The sequence below is a fragment of the Rhipicephalus sanguineus genome, chromosome 1, assembly GCF_013339695.2.
Source record: "Rhipicephalus sanguineus isolate Rsan-2018 chromosome 1, BIME_Rsan_1.4, whole genome shotgun sequence".
In the NCBI taxonomy this organism is placed as follows: Eukaryota; Metazoa; Arthropoda; class Arachnida; order Ixodida; family Ixodidae; genus Rhipicephalus; species Rhipicephalus sanguineus.
Genome location: NC_051176.1, coordinates 193,178,364 through 193,191,901, shown reverse-complemented (window position 1 = coordinate 193,191,901; position 13,538 = coordinate 193,178,364). Strand labels below are relative to the sequence as shown.

At 47.1% G+C, this 13,538-nt stretch overlaps 1 protein-coding gene across 1 annotated transcript in view; it reads right to left on the bottom strand.

The window, feature by feature from the left end:
- Window positions 1–1,852: 1,852 nt before the first annotated feature.
- Window positions 1,853–13,538, bottom strand: part of LOC119404710 (phospholipase A2 group XV) — a 56,782-nt gene continuing 45,096 nt past the window's right edge. The window contains exons 5-7 of the mRNA XM_037671359.2: window positions 5,864–6,091; window positions 4,294–4,588; window positions 1,853–2,724 (exon numbers count right to left, since the gene is read on the bottom strand). Of these exons, the coding sequence (XP_037527287.1) occupies window positions 2,502–2,724; window positions 4,294–4,588; window positions 5,864–6,091 (746 nt within the window). The 3' untranslated portion in view covers window positions 1,853–2,501. The remainder of the gene's footprint in view (window positions 2,725–4,293; window positions 4,589–5,863; window positions 6,092–13,538) is intronic.

Here is a 13,538-nt window from a genome sequence, read left to right as displayed (position 1 = left end):
ATTGAAATCGCGCAATACTCGGGCCCCTATAACATTACGCCTGCACTGAAATGCGACCGTCGTGGCCAGGATCGAACCCGCGTCATTCGGGTCAGTAGCCGAGCACCGTAACCAATAAGCCACCACGGCAGCCAGCCGCTATGATTGCGATACGACCGTGTTATGAAGATCGTTTTAAGAATCAGGACTCCTGTTCACAATGAATTAAAAGAAGTACCATGGGCACGTGTTCACGTGTTCCTTATTGCTGCTGCTGTGAAGGTTAAATCAGTTTAATATGTAAGAACGAACAATTGAGGCACAATTACAGCAAATAATATATACAATTGGGGCCTTAGCCAGGTCATAAAGAGGTATCTTTTTCGATAAAGGAGCAAGCGTTTCAGATCAGTCATCGTATTCACAAAAAAAAAAATCTCTTGCACGACAGGAGTGTTCCCAAGAGCCTGTACCAGGCAATCCTGGCGCTGAAACTATCAAGAAAGCCGATCGGCCAATGGTGAACAAAAAGTTAAGGGACGCTTAAGCTTCGCCTTTAAGAGTTGAACGCGATAGCGATATCCTGCCCCCTAGTGCGCACTTCGAACACTACGAGTGTTTAACATAATGCGCGCATAAGGTGTGTGCCTTATGTAATGGGTAGCATGCTTTAAACCAGGAGCAGTTATGCGCGAGAAACTTTTTCGAGGTTGCGATGCACCCACTACGTGGTCTTAAGGGAATACGCGCAGTAATGCGTGTGCCTTTTTGTAATGGGTGGCTGTCTTTAAACCACCAAGTCGTTATGACATTGACATGGTGTGACGCCCGATGGCAATGTACGCTTGTACCACGCAATATTACTGCGATATTACATCTCGTGCTGGGACACCTGTATACAGGACGCGTATTTTTGGGAAGCATGAAAGTTACTTTCAGTGCAGCTCCAAGCAGAGGCGTGGCTGTGTGGTAGAACACCTGCTTGCCACGCAGACGGCCTGGGTTCGATTATCACTCGGACCCAACATTTTTATAATTGATTTTATTTACAGCTTTTTCGATTTTTCGGTCACGGAAAAGACGATGATTTTTCGCTCACAACCAACGGCGCCGACGCCGACGGCGGAATTTCTGCGATACGAGCTCTTTAACGCTATCGCGTTAATACTTTATGTAATTCATTTACAGATGACTTCCGTCCTTGCTTAGTAATATATTATTGTGAGCGCATTGATCGGGAATATGACGAGATCGATAAAGGCAGCCTTCAAGACGTCAGCATTCGAACTTTCACTTTACCCTACGCATAGCTACTGCGCAGCTGTTCGTCTCAGGCAGAAAATACTGAACTCTTTTAGCGCTAGTGTTGCAGCTGCACAAAAAAATTCGACACACATTCTTCAGCAGTACTGGAGGATACTAAATATAGCACATTTGTTTAACACGCACAACATCGCAATTAAGGAAACGTTGGCACATCACTATATTTCTCTTTAAGATGTTACAGTCAGGAAAACAAGCAAGTGCAGAATATCTCTTCGCAGTACACTGTAAATCACATGGCGTTATGTGGGTGACTTAGGCGCTTTTTGCATAAGTATATATCCTGATGGGAGCATAACAACTAGCAATTTGTTTAAATATAATTGCATTGTGAGATTGTCCACTTTATATTAGTTTCTGGAGAAGGTTTTGAACACTTTTTCATATACATTTGGTTATTTAGTGATTAATATGGCGATGTGCTTTTGAAACGAAATTAAAGTTGGTATGCCCATTTGATAGGCTTAGTCAACGCAAGAAAAGTCAGGCTCGCGTGTGCGTGGTAACGTCTTCGACGAAGCCACATCAGGTGATGATCAGAAACACAACATTCGTGCAGAACGGTTTCCCATGCTGTCATGCAGTTTGGTGAAATTCACGCATTTCGACATAGTATGACATAAATAACTGATGCGACATCCCTAATTACTCATCGAGCTGCTACAGCACGAAAAACCCGCCGCACACGCCATGGCCATTGTACGCCTTCACATCCGAGAAGTATCCAAGTGTTTTCCACAAGTCCACGCGAATGGCCCCGGTTCCACGCTCCACGCGTGTACGTAAGCTGACCAGAGCGCGAGCCACTCCACAGAGTCCACGGTGTAGCCGAAAGTGCTGTCCTTCACGAGACATGACCGAGCACGAGGGAAGCAAAAATATAAAAGGGGGAAGGAGAACGAGGGAAATGAGAGAGCGAAGCGATCGCGTGTGTATTTGGAACCTAGCCGGGAACAGTCGATCACAAAACGAGCTTTCAGTGAGGCGAGAAGGTGGCGCACCATCAGAGCGTACGGCGGCGCTTTGATGAAGTGAAGCGAAATCGCGCGGCAAACGCCAGGGGACACTAAGTGCGCGGCCTCTCGCTTCCAAAATGGGTTTAGAGATTGCAGTGACGCGGTCACACTGCGCACGTACAGCCGAACACTGGTTCGCATAGCCCCTTTGGCTGCTTTGAGTCGGGGCCCCACTCGGTTGCCTCAGGGTCCCAAAGCGAGCGCCTTGATGTAGTCGATGGCGGCCTTGTCGTAGAGTATGCTCATGTGTTCCACGTTGTCGAGGGTCTTCTCGTAGACGGGTTGGCTCTGACCGCTCTGGAAGCGCAAGCAGCCCCGTAGGCTGCGAATGTTCACGGTGCCGTCACCGTCGCCGAACACCACCTCAGGTTGAATGTCCGGAAAACCAGGCTTGTGGTACTCGATCCTGCGCATGCGCGAATTAGAGGGTCGTCAACAGCGAGCATAAGCGCATTCCTTATATGGACCGCGCCTAACTGTTACGTGATGCAACGATTAACATCATTGCGAACGCGTACCTCAAGATAAAAAACTCTGCGGTTATATATTGTCAGTCGTAAATATATCTTGGAATCAGGTGAGCTTTTTCGACATGGGCTGAATGGGTTAACAGAAATCGGAGTTCTGAAAGAAAAAAGCATTTTATCGCCGTGAACGTTCATATGCTGAAAGGGACTATCAACACAACAAGCCTCTGACTTCAAGACCTCGAAATCAAGCTGACAGAACATCTGAGATGTCACTCCGATTCATGTACTCTGAAAGATTGACGACTGTTTACACAATTACACGGAATGCGGAGGAAAAACAGATAACTCCAAATAGGCGAAAGCCACTTTCATTACGTTATCTTTTTCTCTGTCTTTTCATTGAATCAATCGAAAATTTAATTTGTAGTACTCATTCTATTGTCGCTTCGTTTTCTATTGGATTCATACAGTCGACAGATGGGGTAAGTTATGCGCTACCTCAGAGCCAGATTGACGGCGACCGACAGTCCGGCAGGGAGAGACACCGCACAACCTTTCAAGCCTTCTAGAGAGACCTGCTTTACTCCTGGTCTAAGCTCTTGATCCTGAGCGTGGTTCGCTTAAATGCTATCGTACGTTCTGGCTTTCTGACACACATCAACATCACTAACTTCGTTCACCTACAGCACATCCTTCGATTATGCGTGTGACCGCAAGCTGCCTTTCACGCAAAAACAGTACGAATTACACTTGAAATGAAACTGTTTGCTTTTCTTTTTCAAGAATAGGTATGCGTAAAGAAAACCTTGCAGAATCCCGCAGGCTCTCAGAGTTGTCGAGCAATCCAGCCTCGGTCTGCTAACTTCACTCATTTGATATAGTGACTACTTCTAAGGTAGAGTGGCGGCGAGCTCGATCACCAGGCAACCTTTTGTTATACTATGACCGTTTGTTTGTGAGTTGATCAGGCTATTTAGTGGACGCTTGCTTTTTCGCTCACATAAGCTTCCACCTTGAAGGATTTCGGCAGAACGTAGTAATTAACTATCTCAACTTGGGTGTCATTATGTGGACTGTCGACATTTCGACAGTCCACATAATGACACCCAAGTTGTACTCTACTTATGCTTACGATTTCATATGCAGCAGGCTTTTCGAGACCTTCTGTAATTCGTGGACTGGTAAATTTAATCTATTCTAGGAAACTTCATATACTATTATATAATACAGTGTATCGACCTAATTCGCAAGAACATCTCGATGTGTGATTTATTCCCTTTTTGTCCTATTTTGAGAGAACGTTTTTTTTTTTTTACTGCTTCCTTTTTATCCGCTGGTGTATATTAGTTACGATGGTGTTGCAATATTTGAACGTTCAATTAGGCCATTCTTTTGTTTCCCTCCTTTAAGATTACTAATAGCCTAGGTTCAGCCTACATATCTCCCTGCCTTCAGGACGACGAGGACGAAAAGGAAGCAGAGGTCAACATTTCAGCGTGCCATACCTCTCAATGGTGCTGACGTTTCGGCCGTGCAGACAATGGATCTCGACGCCTGGCGCCGTGGTGTCGAGCATAAACGACCTCGTGTCCTTATACATTTCGTAACCATCTGTGAAGCCGATGTCCTTGAAGAAAGCCTCGTAGTCTGCCAGGCCGTAACTCCGTTTGAGCGTCTTCACCAGAACCTCGGACTCGTTCCAGTACAGCCGGTTGGGCAGCATGTAGGCCAAGCTGGGTGTGGACCGTTGCTCGGGTCGCACCGACAGCGGGTTTATCACCACCACACCCAGATTCTCACCTGCGCGCCCATAACGATGCTGTGGTTGACGTCCCTGACTGCTTAAGCGCTTACATAAGAAAGCGGCACGGTGAAAACCTTAAGCGCTGAGCAGCCAAGTGTGCTAGTCATTTGACACTCCAATAGAACATACTTTTCACGTGAGAAATCAATCACTAACGCTGCCACATTATCGCAACTTTGAAGACTCAACTTTCACTGCACCAACCAAATATCTCTTCAACATCATGCTCTTGTTCACCTATTCGACGGTAACGACAATGTGAAAAAGTTGACGAGCTAACTCGGGTTTTAACCAACAACACGTGTCTGCACGGTACTGCATTGCAAAGAATAATAATAATAATAATAATAATAATAATAATAATAATAATAATAATAATAATAATAATAATAATAATAATAAAGTTGTAGGCCTCCACCAATAATAATAAATGTAGACGCTATAGGTCCAACCACGCAAACAGAGCTCCTCTTCGCCGTTTAGCTCTCATCTTGCAAAAAAAAAAAACAAATCTAACCTTCTTGCGCGCTCTACAAGAAGATGATCCTACAGTGGGTCGCAATAAAAGCTGTACAAAAAACAACGCGCCTAGTCTTCTACCGTCCACTTATCACTGCCACAAAAAAAAAAGAAAAAACGTGACTCCCATTTGTCAGTAAGAATGATTGTAAGTAATGAGCCCCGCGCGTTTAATTTAGCCCTTCTCAATATTACCGATTGTATTCAACATTATAGCATCGAATTTTCTACCCACTTGTAAATCCCCAGTTTGCACCAAAGAATATTAGCTTTCTTATAATTACTCTCGTCTAATACTTTTCAAAATATTTAACTTTCTCGCTTCCGTTCACTTCTTAGCTCCTACCCACCACCTAATTACCTGCAACTAGCAGTTTCTTGGTGTTATAATGAAGAGCTGCATTGCAGTAGACGTACTTAGTCACTGACTCGAGCTGCCGAGAAGAAAGCTTATTACAGTGACCGCTGTATCATGACCGCAACGGTGTTCGAACAAATGCTCACTATGCCCACACACGGAGATTATCGAGTCTGTTAAACGCAGCGTACATAGTAGAAACACTTACCTAGTTGTGGATATAGCTAAATGCGAAGCTACGAATTTTGTGGAACAAGTAGTCGACTTTGGCTGCTGTATTTTGTGTCGCTGTTCGAGCTCCGCTAGACATACGATTTACCTTTGTTGGCCTTTAAAATGGCTGTACAGCTGTTGCGACAGCATAGAGAAAAAAAAAAAGTGCTTCGCGACTCACCCGAAGCATAGGCCTTGAGCGCCTTGACAGCGCCACCCCAAGCACCTCCGAGGGTCACCATGGCCCGAATATATTTGTCTTTCCATGGTTGAGGTTGACGGCTGAAGAAATAGCGCAGGTTTGGGCACCCCATACTATGGCATACCATGATAACAGATGCGTTGTCGTTGCTGGTGTACGAATCCTCTATGAGCGCGTGCAGTTGCTTGAAGTAGTCACCCAATTCATCTGCGAAATAAAAAAACGGAGAATGTACGTCGTTTAGCGCTGCAGTTAAGCGATGCGACAGCACTTCTGGCGCAAGCATCTTGCTGGAACAAACAAGACATTCAGCTACCCTAATTCTAATAGTGAGAACTAGTTGTAATTCATTGAGTCCCAAAAAGCAAACAAAGAAAACCCTTAGTGAATAACGCAGTTATGTACCTTGGAAAGCGTTTGGTATATTATGGCGACTAAAAAAAATCCATGACCACAAACAGTGTTAGTCACACAATCTATGCAGATGACATAACTATATGGTGCACCAAGGGATGTGAAGGAGATGTCGAGGCGAGTCTCCAATCGGCAGTCAATGAGGTTGAGTCATACCTGGAAAACACGGGACTAAAATGTTCCCCCAGTAAGTCCGAGTTACTCATTTATAGACCAATCAGACGAGGTCCCAAGCCCAGGGGATGGAAGCCACTCGCAGATGTCGATATCAGGCTAACCACACGTGATGGAAACCTCATTCCTAGAGTCGAGTCCATACGCATGTTGGGCATGGTTATCGAATCCAATAGGCTTACGTTAGATAGGATTACCAAGAAAACGGAAATGGTCATCAGACTCATTACTCGGGTGTCTAATAGAAGAGGAGGCCTGAAAGAAGACAATTTACTCCGGATTTTCCATGCCCTCCTCATGAGCCACATCATCTACGTAGCGGCCATGCACACCTGGCACAACTTCGAGAAAAAGAAGCTTAACACCCTCATTCGGAAAAGCATCAAAAAGGTGCTAGGCATTCCAAAGACGGCTAGCACAGAACGCCTCAGTCAATTAAGCGTGCGCAATACGCTGAATGAAATCATCGAAGCACAAGAATCAGCCCAGCTTGCTCGACTATCCTGCTCTTTCGCAGGGAGAAGAATCTTAGCCATTTTGGGCCTCAATCCAGTGTTGGTAGAGGAGAGAAGCCATCCAATCATCGAGGAGCAAAGAGAAAATATTCTTGTCGCACCGATCCCTCGCAATATGCATCCGCAGCACAATGAGGGAAGGCGTAGAGCGAGAGCGATAGCGATCCTGAAGAAGATCAAGGATGATCCTCAATCGGTCCGCTTCGTAGATGCGGCACAATATGGTCGCTCATCTCACTATGCCGCGGTCGCAATAGATAATAGAGGTGAAATATTCTCGTCGGCCTCCCTGACTGGGACCACCTCTTCTAAAGCGGAGCAGGTTGCTATTGATTTGGCACTCTTGGATGATAAGAGGACGCAAATCTACTCGGATTCTAGATCGGCAGTCAGGGCGTTTGTCTCGGGCTCCATAGCGAAAGAGGCACATGACATCCTTAAGAACAGGACCATAACTATGCACACAATCATTTGGTTCCCGGCACACCTAGGTCAAAATTTGGACTCGCTCACCAACCTCAACGACATCGCCCACTCCCAAGCGCGTGTACTAACTCTCCGCGAGGGAGGGGAAGCCTTGTCACAGAGCAGGGTTCAGGAGTTCCGAGACACTTTATTCAGATTTAATGAATTCACAAAGCATTTTTATCTGGAAAGAAGAGTATTTCCTCCACCACACAAAAAGCTCACGAGACCACAGGCGATGACCCTTAAGATGTTACAAACTAATTCTTATCCGAATCTCGCTTTCGTGCACTGTCTATTCTCAAGTGACTACAGCTCGCAATGCCCTGGCTGCAGTGGAACGTGCGATTTAGAGCACATGCTTTGGCGGTACCCCTTGTTACGTGGGGATAAGGGATAAGCTTCCTCACAGAGCAGAAATGGAGCTCGGCCCTCAAGGATTCGGAATATCAGCATCAAGTTTGGGCTGTCCAGAGAGCCTGCGATGCGGCGGTTGGGCTAGGTCTAACTGTCCCCACGTGACGTGGGAGCGGCCCGCGGTGTCACCCTAAGGGGTGGCACTTCTCCGGATCTTTAAATAAAGTTCTTCGTGCCGTATGACCACAAACAAAAAAGTTAAAACGCTTCAACTGTTAGGTGCCACGTGCTCGAAACTCACGGAAGTAGATACCTATGGAGTATATTGTCACGTGGTCGTGACGGTGAAGAAGACTCCAGGAGAACTTGGAAATGCGTAATTCTTTATTTGGCCGAACTTGTGGACGGAAAACGTAAAGTGAAACTGCAAGCAAGACACGTTGTATACTGATAGCGGCGAACAAAGCGTCGGCCTTCGATAATCTGATGGTCGCTGGGACGCGCCGTCTTTTACACATCATGCATCGAACTTTCCGGCCTTATCACTGGTGTTCGCGCAAGCTCTGGAATAATCTAGACTATTCGCGTCATGTGCGCAATCTTAACAAAATGATCTACTACAATCGCGAAGGTTCTCGAACACTGCGGCGCGGTTAGCGTCGAGCGTTGCTAACCGCCCTTGCGGGTCAAACCCGAATACATCAAAATAAAACAAGAAGCGGGCGTGGCAATATGAATGCGGTCCTACTCACGTACGATGAAGTATAGGCTACCCACGCAAACAACTGAGCAGCCAGCACTTGTCTGTCCGGACGAAAATATTAACGCACGATAGCGTTAAAGAGGTCGTTTCGCGGAAATTCCGGTGTCGGCGTCGTTGGTTGCGAGCAGAAAATCGGCGTTGTCCGTAAGTGAAAAATCGAGACAGATGCAAATAAATAAATAAAAAATCTTCGGCTCGAGTGGGAGGCTAACCCAGGTTTTCTGCGTGACAAGCAGATGTTCTACCACAGTGCCATGCCAGCGCTTGAAGCTGTTTCGAAAAAGAAATAAAAAAACCCTACACGAATGTCAAGAAGTGAGGCAGCAGAAGCGTAGAACCGCACCAGGCGTCAAAACAGGTGCATTGCGCAACGAGTTGGTGGTTTAAAGGCCCACCCATTACAAAGCGCTTAGTCATAATCATCATCATCAGCAGCAGCAGCATTAACAAAGTATGCAGCGGCGCAGGTGCGCATGTTGCCTTACGGATGCGTAGTGGGTACTTCGCCAATCCGCAAAAGGAAGAATTATGGCACACTTCGCCACTGTAGTTGCTGTATGCATTCTAGGATGGTTGAAACGGCCAATGTTACGCGCACAGGCGTTGCTGTCCTTGTGGCACCGGTTGAGGTGTCCACCGAGAAGCGAAGCGAGGCTAGCAGTTGAGAAGGCGATGCGAACGGGGCCAGATTATGCTGTCGCATTCTACTCTTGAAGGCGAAGCTCAAGCGTCCTCCAAGTTTGTTTCACCGCGGACGGACGCTGCTTGCTCTGGCGGCCGCAGTGCTAAGCGTACGCTGGCTTGAAGGAAGAGTATAAGAATAAACACAGAGGACAGTACTACTTTTCAAACCCTCGTAGCAGATAAGAGACGTTCACACCGACCACTTCGAGCCGCGACAGCTCCTTTGGCTATTTTCCATCAAGACATGATGTACTATCAAAACCTAAATAACATCCAGCTCCCAGAACCGTTCCCTTCGGCTATATGCCACCTGGAGTTGAAGAGGTAGGGAACGCCTTCCGCCCACATGCGTATTTAGGGGACCTCAGAATGCATGTTCCAAAGTCTAGGAAACTCTATACACCGAATAAGGTACATGCGACGCTACAAAGTGAAGATGTCTACCTTAACTGGCGGTAGTGTAATGAAAGAATATTAAAAGAAAAGCTTGCCCGACTTAGACGAGCAGATTACTGTGCTTTAATATCTGTTTTTCTTCTGAACATAATCATCAAGAACATTTTAATGGGACGCCGGAGTTCTAGATTAGATATAGTCTAATCCAAGGTGCTTGGGAAGTCATTGTGTGACGTCAAATATTACGCAGCTCGTGTTTCAAATAAGAAAATAAGCAATGAACATAACCGTCAGTCTTTTTGGCTTCAATCTCATGCTATGCAGCCTCGAGAGGTCCCGAACTCTAGTATATTTCAAATCTAAATCATCGACATCGAACGCCTAGGGCGGTATGTACCGTTCGTCAGCGCAGTGAACTGCGCCACAATCTCGCTCAGCGGTCCGAGTGTCGTTCGTCGCCCAGAGGCCCACGACGAGCTATTAAGTAGCCCAGGGTATAGCAGGCGCCGATCGTCGCGACGAAATAGAAGTTGATCTTTGATCAGACCGTTGTTCACGGCAAAGTGGTGCATAAGGGCCCTACTTACGGGCATGTTGATCTAGTTATTGATGAATAAGTACCTGCTGAAGCCTTCGACGTTGCTGAATAGATTGCACAATATGTGCACAATGACGCTCGAGAAGCGCACGATGAAGATCTCCAGTTTGTCTAATGTGGCCACCATGTAGCGAAGCGCTTCCATCAGGTCACTGTGCAGGCAGTCGTCCAGAAGGTACTGGGTACCACACCATAGGCGGAGAGTTTTCATTTTCCCGGAGGGGGCGGGGGACCGCCTTGCTTTTCCACATTTCTCTCTCACTCTCCCCATATATATATATATATATATATATATATATATATATATATATATATATATATATATATATATAAAGAGAGAGAGAGAGAGAGAGAAAGGGGGGTGGAGAGAGTCACTACTTCCAAATTAAATAATTTAATATATATTTAGTCTCTAGGTGCCAACACCGCGATATCATTACGAAGTTCTGTAGTGGGAGACTCCAGATTTATTTTTCAATCTACACAAAGACGTCGATCCATTTTACAATGCTTGGCTCAAGGCGAAAAAGACCGCATACGCTACTCGCTGACTGCATTGCATAAAATCGATTCCCACAATGCGTGGGATCTGCCGAATTTTTTTAGTGACATGCTTTACTTTGTTAAAACATGCACCAGACAGGAGAGAGTAGGCTAATGGTGGCACAGGAAGCTTTAATTATGCCGGTGAAATCAATTTAAGATGGCCAAAAATAATTCTCAGAAGGTAGAAAATGCTATTTGCTACCAGTACACCTTGTGCGAAGCTGAAGTTACAAATTTTTCCGCCAAATGTTGTTTTCTGGACGAGTATTTCAGTTGCTCTTCGGTCGCCGAAATGGTAGTAAAACCCTTTTCTGAAAAATAAAAAATGCGTACCATCTTTTCTCGGCACTTTTATAGGCAGGCATGTCGAAGGGTACCCATTTGTAGACAACCAAGAAAATACACTTCTTTTACTTTTTTTTACTGTGTCGGGATTGCTTTGTATTCTCAGTAATAGTTTTCTGTTCTGAAAACCACTCGCAAAGCAATTTAAGACTTTATAACTTGTCATAGCTTCAGTTGTTCATCAAACAACGTATTCTGCACATACAAATTCGTTGTAGGGACATTTTCCTACGGAAGTTTTTACTTGTCACTGGCCCATGATCCGAATTATAAAAGCCTGAAATGAAAACGAAGCGGTCATAAACATCCCGCTGTGAAACAGCTGCCAGACATATGACGCCCAACACTCCGTTGTCAGTGGACCGGGACCTAAGCCAAGCTCTTAAAAAATATCCTGGGCCGGCGCCAGGGGGGGCTCTGCCCCCCATGAAGCAGTCCGGGGGGGGGGGGCGATCCCCCCGGCCCCCCCGTACTCTCCGCCTATGTGCCACACACTACCACTAAGCCAGAAACGGTCCCGTAAGAGGAAGCGGTTTTGTGAGATACGCGACTTGCACCGCTCTACGATCTCTATGCAGTGATGCTCCATGAACAGCAAGCGAACAAGCACGAACGAGTGTGTGCGCTGTGTGTATAGGATCGCGACGAGAACCGCGCATGCAAGCAAAGATTCCAAGGCCACCCGTCCTGGGGCCAACTTCGTGGAGCTCTAAATTGATGACGTGCAGCAATTCCTTCCTTAATAAGAGCTCCACTAACAGCAAGCAGCCGTCGACCGCGCTGCTCGGGCACGATTTGCCATTGTTCATTTAGCAATGGCTCCAAATGCCCTGAAGGTAACAGAGGTTCAAGAAGACCTGGTTGGCCGGCGCGCATAAGCTGGGGCACTCGTCGAATAGGCACGTGACGTTCTCGCGCTGACGGTCGCTGTTTCACACTTGTAGAGCAGCTTGCAATGCACGGGCACACCGACGCTCTAGAATCACACGCTCACGATCTCCAGCAAATCGAGCGTGGGTGGTTACCGTGCATGGTGCGGAGCGTGTCGATAAGGTCTCTCGGCGGGTTGTCGTACAGCAAGTATTGCCACAGCTTGGTGTGCCCTAGGTTGCAACTCAGCCGGAAGGTGTTCCATAAGAGGAAGTGCTTTTGCGAGATGCGAGATTCCCACAGTACCGCAATCTGCAAGCAGTGGTGCGCCGTGTGGACAGGTCGAAACGAGTGCCTGTGCTGCATGTTGGATGGGACGCGAAACCACCTGCCCTCGCAGACGCGCCAAGGCCAAATGTTCTGGACTGAATTGGCGGAGCTCCATATTGATTACCTGCAGTAATCCCCATCGTAATAAGAAATCCGAAGGTTGGAAGCAGCTGTTGGCCGTACTGCCCATGCACGACTTGCCATAGATCACCAAGCAATGACCCGGAGGGCTCCAAAGGTACGAGTTGTTCAAAAAGAGCTGGTTGAACGACAGTAGCAGGTTGCAACAATTGCTGACCATAGAAAGGCCCCTCGTCCTGCTTTTCCTGCTACTTTCCTGCGTGTTCCGCGTGGAGTTTTTCTAGTTAATTTTATATTAAATTTGTTACTATGCCTGTGTGGCTCTGCTCGTACTGAATGAAGTATTTTGTGAGCACAGCTTCTTTACCTGCTGATTTTGTGAATTTATAGAATTCTCTCATACCTCTATTCAGTGGCATGCATCCAGCAGCTGCTTCAGTCACTATCTTGTATGCCTTGTAAAACAGGTGGTCCTTCGGGATGCTCCCATGACCTGAGAATGCACTGATAAAAATGTTTTAGATGCGAAGCATCTCTTGCTCGGGGGTATGTCCCGCGGCGTTGGCGTCCGCACTCACAGTACGCATGCGCAACTCTCCTCCTTACCTCTCTTTAACAGCTGCGCGCTCTCTCTCCACTTCTCTCCCAGCACCTGCTTGCGCTTCTCCTGCGTTCTCGCTTCTGCTCTCGCGGTGCATGCGTTATTCTCCTCCTCTAGTCTCCTCTCCTTCAAGTGTGAATATAAAGCGGGTAGAGCGCTGCGCGCGTTCAGTCCAGCGCTTGCGTCGGTTGACTCCTCTGAAATGCGGGCTCGACATGCCGAAATTCTCTCCTGCGCAACGCCGCGATGAGCGCCAGCGCGTCCCCTCCCCCTCTCTCTCCTCTCGTACGCTGCCCTCCTCTCGCGCACCTGTCGATCGCGTTCCCCGCTCGCCCTGTGAGAATTAACGGCCAGGCTAGAGGGAAGACAGGACCCGCGTAGTGTTCCTCTTCGCCTTCCACGACGCGAGGTCGGTAGCATGTCCGAGGTCGGTAGCATGCCCAACGAACGCCAACGGAACGCGATCGTGCAAGTGCTCCGGCTTCGCATCGCCTCATGGTCCCCTTTAGCGGGAG